Genomic DNA, 20,034 nt, shown 5'->3' on the forward strand with positions numbered 1-20,034 from the left:
ACAAGGCCCGAAACTGGAAATGTTTTCATATCACCGCAAAACGCAGAAACCTCTGGTGCCGGGCCAAATTGGTATGTGCAAGTAAATTTCTTTCAAGTCTAGAGACATGAGAAACTCTCCTGGCTGTACCGCCGCTATGACGGAGCACAGGGTTACCATGTGAAAATGTTGCACGTTCAGAGACGCTGACTTCTTTTAAGTCTAGGATAGGCCGAAAAAACCCTCCTTTTCGCGGCACCTCGAAGTAAATGGAGTAACGGCCAGAGCCGCATTGTGCGGGAGGCAAGGGGGAAACCGCCCCTATATGAATCAAGCCTTGCAAGGTCTCCTCTGCCGCCGCCCGTTTGGCGGCAGAACCGCATCGGGACTCCACAAACACATCTCTTATCGGGGCATTGAATTCTATTCTGTAGCCTTCTCTGATCAGGTCCAAGATCCAATGATCTGAGGTAATCTTGGCTCACTCCTCAAGAGGGAAAGTCATCCTCCTATCACAGGAATCGAGGAAGGACCTCATGAGAGGGTCGCCCTTGAACTCCAGGTCTTGAGCCTGCTGCTGCAGAACGTTTGTCCAAGCGAAAGGAGTTCCTCTGCTGAAAACAGGCACGCAAAGTGAACCCAGCAGAACACCACAAACGGTACCTTCTAGCTTCACGGAAGCGAGGTCTGTAAGAGAAGGGAACTGCCTGACCGTTGGAAGAAGGCCGCGGCCTATCCTCGGGTAAGCGCTGGGGTTAGGCATCCCCCAGGCCTTTCACAATTTTCTCCAACTCCTCACCAAAAAGGAGAAAGCCTTGAAAGGGCAACTTCACCAACCTTTGCTCAGAGGCCATGTCAGCTGCCCAATGCCATAGGCACAGAAGACGGCGAGCCGCCACCGCTACACCCATCTGTTTAGCCGAAGCTCTGACCAGATCATAAAGGGCGTCAGCCAAAAATGACAAGGCCAACTCCATCCACGGTGCCACCTCCGAAAGGGGCTGCGCTCCATCTCCGGCCTGTTCTACTGCCTGTTGTAGCCAAGCGAGGCAGGCTCAGGCAGCGTAGCAGCTGCATGCAGACACCTGTAAGGATAGGCCTGAAATTTCAAAGGACCGTTTCATAGCTGCCTCCAGGCGAAGGTCCTGCATGTCCTTCAGGGCAACTCCTCCTTCCACTGGGAGGGTAGTTTTCTTTGTCACAGCCGTGACCAGGGCATCCACTTTAGGCACTGCTAGGCGCGTCAAATGCTCCTCACTTAGAGAGTATAATTGCCCCATAGCCCTGGCGACTTTCAAAGGCTCCTCGGGGTCAGCCCATTGAGCCGTGACAAGCTCTTGGATGGAGTCATGCAAAGGAAAGGCTTGAGCAGGCTTCTTAGTACTTGCCATCCTGAGGAGGTCTCAGTACTCCCAGGGTCTTATATAGAGAGAGTACCTGCAAGGCATCAGTAATAAGCGCGGAAGGATCATCTGGATCCAGTGGCAATCCTGCACCATCTTCTGGCTCTCCAGACCACGAAGGCCTGCCAGACCCCCTCACATCCTGACCACGGGGGGGAGGGGCCCACTCTCTCAAGGGGGAATCCACCCTTCTGCGCTTGTCTTGCGGCCATCTGTCAGGGGAAAACGCGCCTGACGGTAATCCAAGGCCAGACTGGAGGGGATATAGAAAGAGGACCCCTGTGGAAGAGCTCTTTTTAACAGGTATGCATTATGCAGCAATAAAACAAATTGAGGGGAAAATGGCTCACCCTGGCCTCCCGGTTCCAGTCCGGGGGAAACAGCTCTTATTAGCCTCTACACGAGACGTCCCTCAAGGCTCAAACCCCTCCACTTCAGCAGGGGTCGCGCCATGCTGTTCCAAAATGGCGCCCACTGCCAGCTCCACGGAGCAGGAAGTAACATCGCTCGCCATGCTCGAGCCGGCTCTACCGTGTGAAAAGCACGCCTTACAGAGCTCCACTGCAGATTTGCGCTTGCCACAAACGGAACAGCGCTTTACTTTCTCAGAAGCCATCGCTGAAAGTGGCGGAAATTCAAAATGGCGGATTCGCGCCAAAATCGTCCCGAGCGCGGGCCCTCCCCGGAGGAGCTACAAAATGCTCTTACCTCACCAGACCGAGTCTCCGAGCTCCGGTCACGCTGAACAATCAGAAGAAAACCTTTTTTTTTTTTTTTTTTAAACACTGTGAGGAAAGTTTGAGGCAACAGCAAAGAGGCAAATTTCCAACTCCAGAGGATCAGTAGCGTGGGAAAGGGCTTACCTATTTGTCTACTTCCACATCAGGGGCCAGGTAAGGCAGGGAAAGGGCTAACCTATTTGCCTTTAAAGTGGGCACCAATCAGCCACAACACCCCTGCTACAACTGGCAAAAGCACAGGAGCCACCCCAGGCAGATTTTCTGAAGGAGCTTGAACAAGCTGCAACCACTCTGCTGGAGAGATAGAGAATACTGGAGAGGCAGATGGTGCTAGCTGGCCAAGAGGCACTATGGTTTTTCAGTGCTATCTCCCCCTGCTGGTTGATGGACACAACCCACTTGTAATGAATTCATCTGCTTGATGACAAGGAAAGCTTAAACATTTAATCTCTGGAATAAACTAAGGATACACACAGGGGGAAAAAAAAAAAACTTGATTCATGTTTGGATTTGACTTTTTATCCTGAATTTTTTTAAAGATATTTTGGTTCATTTCACACACACATTGACAATTTAACACAAGGTAATTCATAAGTTAATGTATGCCAACTCAAATTTTGTGTGTACTAACTTAAAGCATTGTGAAAAACCAAATGCTCTCTCTAGTAAACTTACTGAATATCACATATGGATGTCCAAAGAAGCCAAAGGTTCTGAGATGCATACCACATCTTTCAACAGGAAAAACTTTTTATTTCAAGGGAATATAGCAAAAGGCTGCAGCAATTGTGTAATAAAAGCAAGCAGTTTGTTCAAGATTAACAGGAAAATGTAAATGTACTTTGGATATAAACAGTCACCTGACTAGGACAGGATTGTACTCGTGTAATTGTTTTACAAAGAAGAGACGCTCCTTTACTAATCGGTGAACACAAACTAGAGAATCTTACATGTATAGCACTCGGCAGTTTAAAATTTGGCAGTTATTTGCAAATATGTCTAATCATTTTAGATTGAATAGACACAGGGCTTCACATATTCTTCTCTCCAAATACCTTACACATAGCAATCTAAATCTGCTAATCAGCAGAGTCTGACCAATAGCAACCAATTCCTTCACTGGCATTTTGCAAGAAGACTATCTTTGTTCAAAAGGTTCACAGCACTGTCTCTTGTGCAGCTCTGCAAACTGCTATGTGATAATTTTCATTTGAAGTCCAAACAGATCCAGTACTACTACACTTATGAGATTAAAAAATCAGTTAATTTAGAAAATTCCTTTACATGACACTAAATTCAGAGCACAAAGTTCTAATCTTCTACATTAAAAAGCAGGAAATTATAACCTAAAGAAGAAATTGAATTTGGAAACATTTACAAATATAATTTGCACCAATGGCTAATTTTACATAAAAGCATCAGTTTTCTAATACAGAAGCCTCGAGTCTTTCGTACAGCACAGCAGCATGAAAAAAATGAAACTTACTTTCCTTTAACTGGTACAGGTATTATACAGAAAGAAAACTGCCGAGGAGCTTTTAAGCCTCAAGCAGAATATTGATTGCCCACGGCACTTACCCTTGATTTTCCTTCAGCATCCTTAAAGAGCTCCACGTATGTAACCTCACCAACTACATAAGACATACAAGGGGAAAATACCAAGAGACAATGCATTTAAACACCAGTATCTTGCTTTACTGTGCCCTGTGCACAACTCTACAGAGAACCTATTATTCACCAACAATCAAAACCAGACCAACATACCTCCTGTCAATGGCTACAGAATTTAGCTAATTTTCAAATATATACAGCAGCCACATTCTCAAGATCAATACAAACAACTATATTTAACCTAATTCATACTGCAGATCATATTTTGGCCAGCATGATATAGTTGGTGAACAAATTCAGACAGTCCCTTAACCAAGCAAATAAAATCAACATTGCCACTTTTCAGTGATTTTTTTTCATCCTACTCACAACAGCTGTTTTAAGGTGACTTTCTACCTGAATGTCTTCAATCTTAATTTACCTTCAATGTAAGAACCAAATTTACAATGCAAATATTTCACAGCAGGCAACAAACTTTCTAAAATAAGGAGGTTCAGTGGATAAAACCAATCAAATAGTTGTCACCTTACAACAGATACACCAAGCACAATTACACAGCAGAGAGGAATTTTTATGAAACAGACTAAGTCAAAAAAATGCTTTTAGGTGACTTTTGAAATTAACATTTTCCAGGAAAAACTTGTTAAAGTTATTTTTTTAATTAGTTTTTCCCCGGAGCTATGCAAATACCATCTGAATTTAGGCTTTGGAACAACTATTTGTCTGACATCACAACTGCAACAGCAGTATAGTTTTAATATAGATCTCTACAGACAGCTTCATGGCAGTAGAGACAATGCACACAACATTATAAATGCCACAGCCAGATTTCTACCTAGATTGTACAAAAACAGCTTTTTGGCAGATATCCCTCGTTATTCATACATTAATACTCTAAATGTTACTTAAATGCAATGCCCCTTTAAAATAATCTACAAAGGAAACTACAACTAGACAAAACACAATCCCAAGAGTCATTATTGGCATGCATGTACCATTTGCTCTCCAATGTCACTCTATGGCGGCAGAGGAAGACAGTAAAAACTCTTCATTTACCTGTCTAACCTGCAATGCAGTTGTCTCAAAATAAAAGATGGGAGAGAGATAATTAAACTAAAGAAAAAGCAAAAGATGTCACAGCCCTGGGGCACAGAGAACTAAAATGTGTTAACCCGGAATAGGTTACCTTTGTCTCTCATTAGATCTTTGATAGCCTGCCATTTCAGATCATATGGTATATTGCTAATGAAAACCCTGTTACGGCTTGGACCTTTCCTTTCTCCAGTGCTTGAGTTCTTGTCCTTTGAATAAGGGTGGAATCTGTTTCCTTTTCGGTTTCCAGTTGACTTTTCCTTCAACTCAGACTTTTCCTCTTTCAAGTCATCACTTTCACTAAATATTCAAAAGAAATTTTCATGGATCAAAATTTTTAAACATCTATTAAAATATTTCAGTTTTCTCAAAGATCCTAAGCTATTACAATGCTGTCTAAAACAAAAAAAAAACAGTACTCCTCTAGATGTATCTAGAATACATACATGAGTTAATGTAACTTCTAAAAAATGATTTAGGATTCCTTTTGCACATGTGTAGTTTACAAATTTAAAAATATCACTCTTGTAATAAATGGGACAAAAAATATAAGGTAAAATTATGCCTTACCTGATAATTTTCTTTCCACTAGTCCCTCAGATCAATCCAGAGACTTGTGGGTTATGCCCCTCCTCTAGTTTGCTACAATAGAGCATGTGCAGCCAGCCTCACTTCAGTATAAAGATACCAAAGCAGTAAGAACCATAGAACACTCTCCTGTCTCTGCAAAAGCAGCATAAACTTGGAAGAAACTCTCCGAGCTGCTATAACTTAGAAATGTAAATATAAACACACCCTAACAGCCTTACTTGTCCAGAGACAAAGGAACGTGAACAGAACCGACTGAAGTATACTGAAACCGATCAGAGATTACAAAAGTGAATTCCAGGGAGGGACTCTGGATTGATCTGAGGGACTAATGGAAAGAAAATTATCAGGTAAGACAATTTTACCTTCCACAGCGTCCCCAGATTAATCCAGAGATTTGTGGGATGTACCAAAGCAATCCTCATCAAGGGCGGGACCAGCCTACTCCGGACGCCAACACAGAAGTCTCAACAAGCGCCTCTCGACGCGCAACATCAAGACGGCAATGCTTAAAGGAATGCCAAGACGACCAAGACGCCGCTTAACAAATGTCCTCCAACGACACTCCGCAAAAAAAGAGGCCTGAACCCTCTTGGAGAGTGCCCGAATGCGAATAGGGAAAGAATTCTCCAACAACAGGTAAGCTGACGCAATAGCCTCCCCAAGCCACCGATCGACCGTGGCCTTAAAGGTCATGTTCGTTTTCTTATGACCTGCGAACAGCACAAAAAGATGATCTGCTTTCAAAATAAATTAGTCGCCTCCAAATAACACATCAGAGGTCTCCTAAAGTCTAAACCCCGTACAGCTCAAAAATTGTGAGGGAAATCCTCTTGTTTGAAGGATGGATGGCAACACCACTCCCTGGTTAACGTGAAAACGCACGACTACCTTAGAAACCAAGGACAGCACCCTTCGAATTGTCACTCTCTCGCCTCCGAAAAAACGGAGAAAGGGGCTCTGCACGAAAGGGCCTGAAGCTCAGACACCCGCCTGGCTGAAGCCATTGCCACCAGAAACACAGTCTCCAACTTGAAAACATTCAAGATCTTTAATCAGGGGCTCGAAAGGAGACCGTCGAAACGCCCTAAGGACCAGGTTCAAATTCTAATCTGGCACCACCGGAACCCAAGGAGGTCTGAGATGCCCTACACTGCAAAGAAAACGAACGAACTCCGGCAGAGACACTAAGGAGTGGCTCCCCAAACGACCCATCCAAGAAGCCAATGCCGCTAACTGACGCTTTAAAGTACTTAGCGACAGTTCCTTAACCATCACTTCCTGCAAAAAGGCCAGAACGGACACAAGAGGGTCTGATTGAGGGGAAATACCTGCCAAGGAACCGCCACACTCAGAAGGGGAATTAGCCCTTCTGCGTTTATCAGGAGGATAAGAAACAGGCAAAGCCAACTCCAAAAGGCCAGGATCCACCGGGGGGGGGGGGGGGGGGGGGGGGGCAGGCAGAGAGTCCGAAGATCTCTGTGGAAGACCTCTTTTAAGTGTGTACGCCCTATGCAGCATTAAAACAAAATCAGGGGAGAAACAGGCTCCCTGACCGCCCAGATCCTGCCCAGGGCTATCAGCTCTATTATTAGCCTCACTCAGAGGACCCCCCCCCCCCCACCCCGGATTCAGGGCTCTCCGTCGCAACGGAGGCCGCGCCATGTGGAAAATCCAAAATGGCGTCCGCTGCTAGTTCAGAGCGCAAAATATCGCCGCTCGCCAAGCTCGGGCCGGTTCTACCGTCTGTACAGCACGAATTACAGAGCCCCGCTGCTGATTTGCACTTGCCACATTTAGAAAAGCGCTTTACAGTCTCCGCAGCCATCGCCGAAAACGGTGATAAAATTCAAAAATGGCGGTTTGCGGCAAAAAAGTCCCGATCGCGGGCCCACCCCGGAGGAGTCAGAAAACACTCTTACCTCACTAGACCAAGTATCACAGCTCCGGTCCTGCAGAAGAATCTCAAGAAAAAAAACCCTCTTTTCCAAGATCGCTGTGCTAAAGCGCGACGCGACTAATTATTTTATATATATATATATATATTTTTTTTAACGCTGTGAGGAAAGCAGAGGCAAAAGAGGTAAATAAAAACACTCCGGAGGCTCAGATAAGTGGGAAAGGACAAGGAAAAAGCTAATATGTCCACATCCACGGGGGCATGGGTAAGGCAGGGAAAGGGCTGACCTATGTGTCTTCAAAGTGAAGCTGCTATAGCCTCTAACACCCCGGCTAACAACTGGCAAGCCAGGAGCCACCCCCAGGCAGATTTCTGATGGAGCGCGAAGAAGCTGCAGCCACCCTGCTTGGGGAGATAGAGAATACTGAAGAGGCAGTGGAGCTAGCTGGCCATGAGGCACTGTGAAAAGTTGAGTGCTCTCTATTTCCCCCTGCTGGTTGATGGACACAACCCATAGGTAATGGCTTCATCTGCTTGATGACAAGGAATTAGCACTTACAATGTTTGTATAAAGAACGGAATCAGTTCTTCCCTTTAAAGAGCCTGGTCGCGGTGAGGTCAACTCCCTCACCCGCGAGCAACTCCCTCTGTTCAAGGTGCCCTGAAAAGGGTTCCCCTGACCCTGGGACCCCCTCCGAATCCATATGTCGTCCCAGGGTTATTATGAAGGGCTAAGTGACTTGCCCACGGACAGAAGGAGCAGCAGAGGGAAACGAACCCAGAAAGCCAGGTTCAAAGCCTGCTGCACTAACCATTATGCTACTCCTCCACTCTACCGGCCCCTTAAGCCCAACCGGCCCGTCTTAGGCGGCTTCTGCACGAACTCTGAGCCCGAGGCAGCAGAGCCTCGAAAATGGCCGCCTCCTGCCCCTCTCCCTCAGAACGCAATAAAAACGCTTTGAGCAAAAGAGTACAAACTTCAGGGAAAATGACCCCATAACAGCCTTTTCCGGGAGAGAAAATGAGGCTTCTGTCGGAGGAAGCCCCAGCAGAGCCCGCCGCCGCATCCTGAGACCGCAGCCGCTAGCGAGAAAATGGCGCCAGCGGATCAACCGTTCCAGTCACAGACTTTCCCGCCAAGCGAGAATCAATCCCTTTTGGCGCCGTGGTGCCCAAATCACGATTCCCTGATCCGCACTATGACTTACCACCATCGCAGAACAAAACTTGCAGGGAAGCGACGTGCCACCGTGCCCTGCAGCGCAAGCCACGCTTAACGGACTCCAACGGAACGGACATAGCCCCAGAAGCCTTACCTTCTCCGCAGTCCCAGCCCTGCTCACGTTCCAATTAAGCTGAACGGAGAATTGTTCCAAGCGCCAAGCAAGCCAAAATGAGGCTGGACTGGAGAATCGTTCCGTCTGGTTCTTATTTATTTTTTTTTTTTTAAAGAGAAAGGAGAGGAATACAGCCAAAATCCTCAACAGAATTTAAGTAGGCTGACAGGGGGAGAACGGCAGGGACCTGGCACCACCAGGTGTATCCAAGAATGTGCTCCAGCACCTCAACCCCAGAGAAAGCTCAACACACCCGAGGGAACGGGATAGGAGCCTCAGGCCACAGAGCTGCACTTTATGCTCCCTTCTACCTGCTAGATAGATAGAATACTGAAGTGAGGCTGGCTGCACATGCTCCATTGTAACAAACTTCTGAGTTTTCTCTAATCTGCTAGAGGAGGGGCATAACCCACAAGTCTCTGGATTGATCTGGGGACACTTTGGAAAGGTATATTTAGTATGGACAGAATTAAAGGCAGTCAACTGTTAACTGACAATAGAGAGGACTTGTGAGTGGGTGTTAACTTGCACGGAACAGACAACCAATCCTCCAACAGTATAAAATAAACACCAACACTGCAGTTTTCTCCCTGAATTGGGAACTTTTTATAAGTTGTCTACGAGCACTTTTTAACAGTAGCGGATCGCAACTTTTTGGGTCGTTTTCAGCTCTGTCTCCTATTGGTCAAATTTGGTGCTGGAAGGGAAAATTAGGTTCTTACCTTGGTAATTTTCTTTCCTTTAGTCATAGCAGATGAATCCATTAAGAGTGGGTTGTGTCCCTCAACCAGCAGGGGGAGATAGAGAGCACTGAAAAACCATAGAGCCGCTTGGTCAGCTAGCTCCATCTGCCTCTTCAGTATCTGAAGCTTCCAAAGCAGTGTTACACCGCAAAGCATAATAACATGAACTTTCCTCACAGCAGATGAACGCCCCAAAACTGGAGTTATAATTCAAAGGAGGGAATGAACTCATCCTCCTGTAACTGAACAGAAATCCTGAAGACTTGTTTTCCAACTTCTCCCAATGAGGCAACATATCTACAGGAAAAACTGATCAGAGTAACATAAATCACATAATGAACCACTGAGGGAGGGCTCATGGATTCATCTGCTATGACTAAAGGAGAGAAAATTACCAAGAACCTAATTTTCCCTTGCTTGTCATCAAGCAGACGAATCCATTACGAGTGGGATGTATCAAAGCAATCCCTAGATAGGGTAGAAACAAGTCACACCACGCATCAGCACTTGTGCTCCAAAATGCGCGTCTCTCCTGGCAGCCACATCCAGCCTGTAATGTCAGGCAAACGAGAGCTTAGAAGCCCAAGTACCTGCACTACATATCTCTTGAAGAGAGAGTGCTCCAGTTTCAGCCCAAGAAGAGGAAATCGCGCTTGTAGAATGTGCCTTAAAGGCTTCAGGCGGAGGCCGGCCACATAGCTGATATGCTGAAAAGATAGCTTCTTTGAGCCAACGGCCTATAGTGGCCTTAGACGCTGGAGACCCTCTGCAAGGACCTGACAAAAGAACAAAAAGATGGTCAGAGGTCCTGAAGGCATTTGACATGCACAGATATTGCAACAGAGCCCTTCACACATCCAGAAGGTGCAACTGCCCACAGGCTTCTGGAAACTCCTCTTTAGAAAAGGAGGGCAGGAAAATAGGCTGGTTTAGGTGAAACGCTGAAACCACCTTAGGCATGAAGGAAGGCACCGTACGTACCATTACTCCGGACTCTGAGAATTGCAGAAATGGGTCTCGACAAGCAAGCGCCTGGAGCTCAGATACCCATCTCGCTAATGTCACGGCCACCAAAAAGACCGTCTTTAAGGTCACATCCTTCTCCGAAGCTCGCCTAAGCGGCTTGAAGGGCGAACACTGAAGGGCCTTTAAAACTAACCCCAGGTTCCAGGCCGGACACGGAGCCCGCACAGGAGGACGGAGCCGAAGCACCCCTCTAAGAAACCTTGTCACATCCGGGCAAGCAGCCAGAGAGAGGCCAGCGACCTGCCCACGAAAACATGCTAAGGCTGCCACTTGAACATGCAGGGAATTATAGGCCAAGCCTTTTTGTAAACCATCCTGCAAAAAGTCAAGTATAGGCGAGACAGAAGCCCACATGGGTCTAATCGCTTTGCACACCAAGCCTCAAATTGGCACCAAATTCTGGCATAAGCCACGGAAGTGGAACGCTTGTGGGCCTGTAGGAGAGTGGAAATAACTTTACTGGAATAACCCTTGTCTCTCAATTGCGCCCTCTCAATAGCCATGCCGTAAGACCAAAGCGGCAGGCGTCCTCCATGGTCACCGGGCTCTGTGACAACAGGTTCGGTACCAGAAGTAACGGCAGGGGATCCTCTACCAGCATCCGCCGGAGGTCCGCATACCACAGCCTCCTGGGCCAATCCGGGGCAATGAGAACCACCTCTCCTTGGTGGAGCCGAATCCGCAGGAGTACTCGCCCTATCAAGGGCCACGGAAGGAACACATACAGGAGGCCCTAAGGCCAGGGTTGAGCCAAGGCATCCAACCCTGCCGAGCGAGGATCTCTCCATCTGCTGTAGAAGCATGGGACTTTGGCATTTGTGCTTGACGCCATAAGATCCATTACGGGCTTTCCCCATTTGGCACATATCTGCAGGAATACTTCGTCTGCAAGCTTCCACTCCGCTGGGTCGATCTGATTCCTGCTCAGATAATCGGCTTGCACGTTGCTCTGACCTGCAATATGAGCTGCTGACAGACACTGCAGATGAAGCTCGGCCCAGTGGCAAATCTGTGCGGCCTGCGCTGCTAGTGCTATGCACTGAGTGCCTCCATGGCGATTTATGTAGCCCACTGCTGTAGTGTTGTCCGACAGAAATGACAGCCAATCCTTCCAGGGTCAATTGAAAGGCCAGTAGCGCCTGAAAAATTCGCTTTCAACTCCAAGCGATTGATGGACCACTCCGACTCCTCGGGTGTCCAAAGACCCTGGGCATGCCTTCCCCAGCAATGTGCACCCCAGCCCTTCAGGCTGGCATCTGTTACCACCAGGTATCAATCAGGGAGCGCTAGCGGCATTCCTCACCGCAGCATGCTGTCTGAGAACCACCACTCCATACTGAGCCGGGCCGCAGGGAGCCACATGAGTCTGCATTGATAATCCTGAGATATTGGAGACCATCGTTGAAGCAGGGAACACTGCAGAGGTCTCAGGTGCGCTCTCGCCCAAGGCACCACTTCCAAAGTGGCCGTCATCGACCCCAACAGCTGGACAATGTCCCAAGCTCGCGGGCGAGGCATCCTCAGGAGCAGACGGACCTGGTTCTGAAGCTTGCACTGCCTTTGCTTGGGTAGGAAGACCACCCCCGAGGCTGTGTCGAATCGGACCCCCAAATATTCTAGAGATTGAGAGCGGGTCAGGTGACTTTGGGTATATTGACGACCCAACCCACAGATTGCAGTACTGAGACCACTCTGGCTGTAACCTGATGACTCTTCTACAGAGTTTGCTCTGATGAGCCAGTCGTCTAGGTACGGGTTAATGCGGATACCCTCTCGCCTGAGAAAAGCAGCTACTACCACCATTACCTTGGAAAAGGTTTGGGGAGCTATGGTGAGGCCAAAAGGCAAGGCCCGAAACTGGAAATGTTTTCCCATCACTGCAAAACGCAGAAACCTCTGGTGCGGGGCCAAATTGGTATGTGCAAGTAAGCTTCTTTTCAGATCCAGAGACGTGAGAAACTCTCCTGGCTGTACCGCCGCTATGACAGAGCACAGGGGTTCCATGTGAAAATGTCGCACGTTCAGAGACTTGCTGACTTCTTTTAAGTCTAGGATAGGCCGAAAAGACTCTCCTTTTCGCGGCACCACGAAGTAAATGGAGTAACGGCCAGAGCCGCATTCGTCGGGAGGCATGAGGGAAACCGCCCCTATATGAATCAAACCTTGCCAGGTCTCCTCTGCCACCGCCCGTTTGGTGGCAGAACCGCATCGGGACTCCACAAACACGTCTCTTATCGGGGCATTGAATTCTATTCTGTAGCCTTCTCTGATCAGGTCCAAGACCCACTGATCTGAGGTAATCTTGGCTCACTCCTCAAGAGGGAAAGTCATCCTCCTATCACAGGAATCGAGGAAGGAGCCGGCGCACCTTCATATGAGGGTCGCCCTTGAACTCCAGGTCTTGAGCCTGCTGCTGCGGAACGTTTGTCCGAGCGAAGAGTTCCTCTGCTGAAAACAGGCACGCGAAGTGAACCCAGCAGAACGCCACGGACGGTACCTTCTAGCTTCACGGAAGCGAGGTCTGTAAGAGGAGGGAACTGCCTGACCCTTGGAAGAAGGCCGTGGCCTATCCTCGGGTATATGCTGGGGTTTGGCATCCCCCAGGCCTTTCACAATTTTCTCCAACTCCTCACCAAAAAGGAGGAAGCCTTGAAAGGGCAACTTCACCAACCTTTGCTTACAGGCCATGTCAGCTGCCCAATGCCGTAGTCACAGAAGACGGCGAGCCGCCACCGCTACACCCATCTAGTCAGCTGAAGCTCTGACCAGATCATAAAGGGCGTCAGCCAAAAATGACAAGGCCAACTCCATCCGCGGTGCTACCTCCGAAAGGGGCTGTGCTCCATCTCCGGGCTGTTCCACTGCCTGTTGTAGCCAAGCTAGTGGAGGAGTGGCCTAGTGGTAAGGGTGGTAGACTTTGGTCCTGGGGAACTGAGTTCGATTCCCGGCCCAGGCAGCTCCTTGTGACTTTGGGCAAGTCACTTAACCCTCCATTGCCTGCCGCATTGAGCCTGCCATGAGTGGAAAGAAGTGCGGGGTACAAATAAAAAAAAAAAAAAAAGCGAGGCAGGCTCGGGCAGCGTAGCAGCTGCATGCAGACGCCCATAAGGATAGGCCTGAAATTTCAAAGGACCGTTTCATAGCTGCCTCTAGGCGACGGTCCTGCATGTCCTTCAGGGCAACTCCTCCTTCCACTGGGAGGGTAGTTTTCTTTGTCACAGCCGTGACCAGGGCATCCACTTTAAGCACTGCTAGGCGCGTCAAATGCTCCTCACTTAGAGAGTATAATTGCCCCATAGCCCTGGCGACTTTCAAAGGCCCCTCGGGGTCAGCCCATTGAGCCATGATAAGCTCTTGGATGGAGTCATGCAAAGGAAAGGCTCGAGCAGGCTTCTTAGTATTTGCCATCCTCAGATTACCGGAGGAGGTCTCAGCACTCCCAGGGTCTTCTATAGAGAGGACCTGCAAGGCATCAGTAATAAGAGCTGGCAGCTCATCGCGGTGGAAAATCCTCACTGCAGAAGGATCATCTGGATCCGGTGGCAATCCTGCACCATCTTCTTGCTCTCCAGACCCCTCAGAGTCCTCACATCCCAACCACCGGGGGGGGGGGGGGGGGTGCGCCACTCTCTGAAGGGGAATCCACCCTTCTGCGCTAGTCTTGCGGCCATGGGAAAATGCGCCTGACGGTAATCCAAGGCCAGACTCCACTGGAGGGGAAACAGAAAGCAGGGCCGCAGAGAACCCCTGCGGAAGAGCTCTATTTAACAGGTATGCATTATGCAGCAATAAAACAAATTCGGGGAAAATGGCTCACCCTGGCCTCCCGGTTCCAGTCCGGGGGAAACAGCTCTTTTATTAGCCTCCACACGAGGCGCCCCTCCAGGCTCAAACTCCCTCTGCGGGGGTCGCGCCATGCTGTTCCAAAATGGCGCCCGCTGCCAGCTCCACGGAGCGGGAAGGGACATCGCTCAACATGCTCGGGCCGGCTCTACCGTCTGAAAAGCATGCCTTACAGAGCCTCGCTGCAGATTTGCGCTTGTCACAAACGGAACAGCGCTTAACTTTCTCAGCAGCCATCGCCGAAAACTGTGGAAATTCAAAATGGTGGATTCGCACCAAAATCGTCCGAAACGCGGGCCATCCCCGGAGGAGCTACAAAATGCTCTCACCTCACCACACAGTCTCCGAGCTCTGGTCACGCTGCACAATCAAAAGAAAACCTCTTTTCTGGGATTGCAGCGCCAAAGCGCGACGTGACTTTTTTTTTTTTTTAACGCTGTGAGGAAAGTTTGAGGCAACAGCGAAAGAGGCAAATTTCTCACTCCAGAGGATCAGTAGCATGGGAAAGGCAGGGAAAGGGCGAACCTATGTGCCTGCATCCACAGCGTGAGCAAAGACAGGGATTGGGCTTGCCTATTTGTCTACTTCCACATCGGGGGCCGGGTAAGGCAGGGAAAGGGCTAACCTATTTGCCTTTAAAGTGGGCACCATCAGCCACAACACCCCTGCTACAACTGGCAAAAAAAGCACAGGCGCCAGCCCAGGCAGATTTTCTGAAAGAGCCTGAACAAGCTGCAACCACCCTGCTGGGGAGATAGAGAATATTGGAGAGGCAGATGGAGCTAGCTGGCCATGAGGCACTATGGTTTTTCAGTGCTCTCTATCTCCCCCTGCTGGTTGATGGACACAACCCACTCCTAATGGATTCATCTGCTTGACCAAAAGGAGGATGAAATGGTTGATGAGGTCATCAGCTGATAGCTCATCAGCCCTACAGGAGGCAGTAAGCAGTAAACACATGGGATTGGAGAAGGCAGCAGAGCATGTTCATTCGCCCCCCCCCCCCACCATACAAAATTCCTAATGCCCCCCTCTCTTCCCCAGGATGCACCACAAGGCTGGGCACGGTGTCACCACTTTGAAGATGGCTGGCAGTGCCAGAGACAGCAGTGGCCACTCCTGCCTCTTTTGAGGTATGGGTCTGGTGCCCTCAGGGAGGCTTGGAGAGTGAGACTAGATACCAGAGATTTTTTTTTTCTTTTAAAACTTGGGGAGAGGGAAAAAAATCTCTGGTGTCTAGTCTCACTCTCCAAGCCTCCCTGAGCTCCCCATGAAGGGTTTCGTTTTTGTTTTTTTAAGTAGGGTGGAAGGAGGGAGGTAGAGGGATTGCATGAGGTTGGGTTGCTAGATTAAGAAGGTTGCTAGACTCAGGGCAGGAGGTCAAGCTGCTGCGAGGGCGACTCTCAACCAACACTTTTATGCTGCCCCAGACCTGGTGCAAAATTTCCCATGTACAACGCATAAGGAAAAAAAACTTAGCTAATGACGGCTTTAACATCCATTTAAATGCTTCTTAATATCTGCAAGATGGGTTTCCATCCACACTAAAACCCTTCCTGCATTGATATCCTGCCCGCATTAACCTTGAGGGAAGTTTTCAGCATGGGATCTACTCAATAAAATCTGTTGTAAAACTACCTAAATCTCAATATATCCAGTAATTGTTATAAACCATAGGGTTCAAAATTATTAAAACTTGCCTTTTCACCCAAATTGTTACAACCCTGAACACACTCACTCATCAACATTACCTATTCTAGTGTTGTTTCTTTACACCACTAATTACTAAATCCTTCCCCGCCAATATTTAGATATAGCGAAAGCTAATCAAGAAATGTATTAAGTTATGTCCAATAAAAAAGGTATATTTTCTTTTTCATGTTTTATTTTGTTTGATTTCTATTGATAACCTTAAGAGTGGACTAACACGGCTACCACACTCCTCTACTTTAGATACAGCCTATAAACTCAATTTATATGCGATCAGAATGCAAATATATACAGATACTGAATAATTTAAATCACCTAATGCCATTACTTTTTAACCTAAACCTTACTTCCCGGGGTCCATTTCCTGTACTATCATTGGTCTTCCCGCATCTTAACTGCCAGCGCCTACATTCTTGCTAACATTTATAATTCCGACTCCAAACTTGGATCCAGTCTGATATCTAACCCAGGAGAAGAATAAATATACGCCACGTACAGGTAAAATACCGTTTACCAACAATTCTAATGTCGCATAACGTTAACGAACACGGCAGGTCCCGTCAACTATGTTCGAAAGAAACAGAAATTCGGGCACGTTGATTCATTACAAGCAAGGCCGACCTGAGGAACACTACACAAAAACATTAAGAATTACCAAAACATAAATAATGGTTTGCTGGCTCTGGATCTCAACAGCAATCAACTGCATTAATAAATATACATTGGCACGGCTTTTACTAAACAACTCACGCTTCCCAGTTCAGAAGCCATTTCTACCTGCGGCCTACACACATTGTTCTCCACGCTACGGCCTAACAATCGCGCTCCCTTTCTCAGCGACGGCCAAGAGCGAAAAAAAGAGAGAAAAAAATGCAAATACATTTGGGCGCCATTGGAGTTGCTGTCCTCCTGCTGATGATTCTCTCCGTTGTCGGTAGGGTCGTCGCTACTCTCGGTCGGTGTCGCCTGCAGTTCTTGCTTATCGGTTTCCGCCATCTTCCCCTCTTCTTCTCCTAGCTTTTAATTCCTCTTCAGCCTTTTCTCTTTCCCTCCCCCCTTGCGGCGCACGAGCTTCACGCTCTCTGTTTGAAAAAGAGCAAAAAGCTCCTGCCTTCGGGCGACGTCACCGTCATGAATCTCGCGAGAAAACTCGGAAGGTTCGCGCGGGCCGCGCGGTATCTTGGGTACCGGCGCTCGTTCATGTTTTGGTTGGTGTGTAATGATAGTAGGCGCTGCCGCTGAGTGACTGATAATTGGCAAAGTTTGGTCTGTGTGTAGAAGAGGAAAAAAAAGATCTGTGAGGCTGCCAAATATTTTGTTAGTCTGTTAAGCTCATGTTTCATTCTTAGAATATTTACAACGCTACACTAAGTGAAAAAAAGGCACGGATTATGAATTCATTGTGTGTATATAAAAGCTGCGAATGCTTTTTTTTGGTGATGTATTGTGAAAACTGTGATACCTGGGAATTTTTTTTTCCCTTTCATTCTTGAACATCATTGGGTAGATTGTAAGAAGCACCTTTGAGCAGGGACTGGCCTTCTTTGTGAAATTGTACAGCGCTGCGTAACCCTAGTAGCTCTTTAGAAATGTTAAGTAGAAGTAGTAAGTTATGCATAGTTTAGTTTAGAGAGAGAGAAACACCCAAAAGGGGTAAAGGAAAGTTGCTTCAAATTCCTGAACTTCTTGTAACCCTGAGAAAAAACCCTTGGGAGCTCATGGTGTAAGGAATGGGTTTCCCTGGGTGGTTACTAGAAATGAGAGTCGACTATTGTCTGAATTCTTGTAACCCTCCTCCCCCCCCCCCCCCCCCCCCGCCACCCGAAAACCATTGTAAGCGCCCAGTGTGGGGGATGGATTTCCCCGAGCGTTACTAGAGATGGGCAATGGCCCATTGTCTAAATTCATAAAGGTGTTGTGTATTCTGGAACTTTGTAAAGGCAGACTGCTAAAATTGGCTCCCCCAACAACAGTTGAGCATATAATAATTTTGGTAGACGTTATGCTGACAACAAATAGTTCCCTAAGGAGACAGGAGGTATCGCATTGACACCACTATTGAAGGGGGAGAGCGGGAGACACTCGACAGAAACATAGAAACATGATGACAGATAAGGGCCAAATGGCCCATCCAGGCTGCCCATCCTTAGTAACCACTAACTCTTCCATTCCTAAGGGATTCTATATGCCTGTCCCATGCTTTCTTAAATTCTGACACAGTCCTCATCTCCACAATCTCCACCGGGAGACCATTCCATGCATCCACCACCCTTTCGGTGAAAGTATTTTCTTAGATTCCTCCTAAGTCTATTTCCTCTTAACTTCATTGTATACCCCCCTCATTCTGAGGCAGCTTGGGCAAAGAAATCATATTAATTTGGTGTTTAAAGTTTGGTTCAGTCCTGTAAAGTGGAGGAATGCCATCTGGTTTTAATTTGCTCAGAAGTCTAGCTTTTGCTAGACTAGAGGTTAGAAAGGTCAGAGAGAAGTAATTATTTACCACATCTGGATACCATTATAAGCAAGGCATACAGCAGTTTTAAAAGGATTAGATTGAACGTTGTTTAGAAGGAGATAAAATAAATATTTCTAGATGATTTAGAATTTGTCTTATAAGGAATTCTGATTTCTGCTTATTTTAGAATATGTTTTATTCTGTGTAATTAATAAGTTCTATTTCTATGTAGAATATCTTTCCAATTCAGTGTTACATCTTTGACTGACTTTTCAAGTAAGCTTTGTCGGCAGTTTAAGAGGTCATCATCTGGTTTGAATTATCCACAGTCCTAGCTAGTTTTGTGTATGAAGCTAATAGGTGAAAGAGGTCAGGGAAAGTCAAGTCATCTCCTTGATGAATAGCTAAATGAAGGACTGGTATTCTGAAAGTAATAACAAATCATATATGTGTGCTATTAAGCAAGACTGGCCCCTTAGCCCCTCAATGAACCTAAGCTATGACTGGGAATATGAGAATAATAATAAAATGCAAGAGATAGGTGCCACATTGTCTAGTGTGAGAGGCCCCAGGGCATAGGTCAGTTTAGGAAATATCTCAAACCTATGTAACTGATATTTTTAAGTAATGTGTAAGTAATAATTATTTCAAGACAGGGTAATCAATCTATTCTTTACCATCTGGTGAGAAAGGGGGGCTAGAGAGGTGTAGGACCCTATATAACTGAGAGCAGAAGCAGCTTACGTCAGAAGAAGAAGAAGAGAAGGAGCTGAGACAGAAGCCACAAGACACAGAGAGCTGAGAAAGAGAAGAAGAGACCTAGTGCTGATGTCCTACTTTGTTTGCTGGCAAATAAAGAAGACTTCTCTCTCATTCTGGTGTGTGGTGTTTGACTCCTGAAGTACCACAGATTCTGCTAACAATAGTGGTAATTCCTGCAACAATTCCAGAGTTTTCCTTTATTTGAAAAATGCTTGCCTCCTGTATGTTGGCACCTCTGAGGTATTTAAACATCTGTATCATATCCCCTCTCGCCTCTCTTCCAGCGAATACATGTTGAGGTTCCAAAGCCTGTGTTTTATGACAGATACCGCTTACTAATTTTGTAGCCGCCCTCAACTAACTCCATCCTATTTATGTCTTGCCATAGGTGCCGTCTCCAGAATTGCACGCAGTACTCTAAATGGGACCTCACCAGAGACTTATACAAGGGCACTATCACCTCTTTTTTTCCTGCTGGTCATTCCTCTCCTTATGCACCCAAGCATCTTCTGGCTTTGGCCGTTGCCATTTCTACCTGTTTGGCCACCTTAAGGTCATCAGTCACAATCACACCTACTACTACCGCTCACTTTAACAAAATCATGGAGCCAGTACTTGCCAGTCAGTCAATTTCAAGACTATATCTGGATCATTATCAGTTAGTGGATGGTTTGGACCCTATGCAGCAGGGGCAATGGACTACCTTTTTGGTTGCAGGGGCCAAACAAGCCAATCTCTAGCCCCGTGGCCCATCCCATTCTGTTGGCTATGCTATGCAGTTAGGATTTTACCCTTTTAGTATGAAAACAGTAATGGCAGGGCTTCTATCTGAGCTTCACATCACT

The 20,034-nt window shown here is 47.1% G+C and overlaps 1 protein-coding gene across 1 annotated transcript in view; it reads right to left on the reverse strand.

The window, feature by feature from the left end:
- Positions 1-17,073, reverse strand: part of MYEF2 (myelin expression factor 2) — a 219,210-nt gene extending 202,137 nt beyond the window's left edge. The window contains 3 exon segments of the mRNA XM_030189515.1: positions 3,701-3,753; positions 4,920-5,125; positions 16,853-17,073. Of these exon segments, the coding sequence (XP_030045375.1) occupies positions 3,701-3,753; positions 4,920-5,125; positions 16,853-16,968 (375 nt within the window). The 5' untranslated portion in view covers positions 16,969-17,073.
- Positions 17,074-20,034: the final 2,961 nt, after the last annotated feature.

This window comes from Microcaecilia unicolor, chromosome 1 (genome assembly GCF_901765095.1).
Source record: "Microcaecilia unicolor chromosome 1, aMicUni1.1, whole genome shotgun sequence".
Classification (NCBI taxonomy): Eukaryota; Metazoa; Chordata; class Amphibia; order Gymnophiona; family Siphonopidae; genus Microcaecilia; species Microcaecilia unicolor.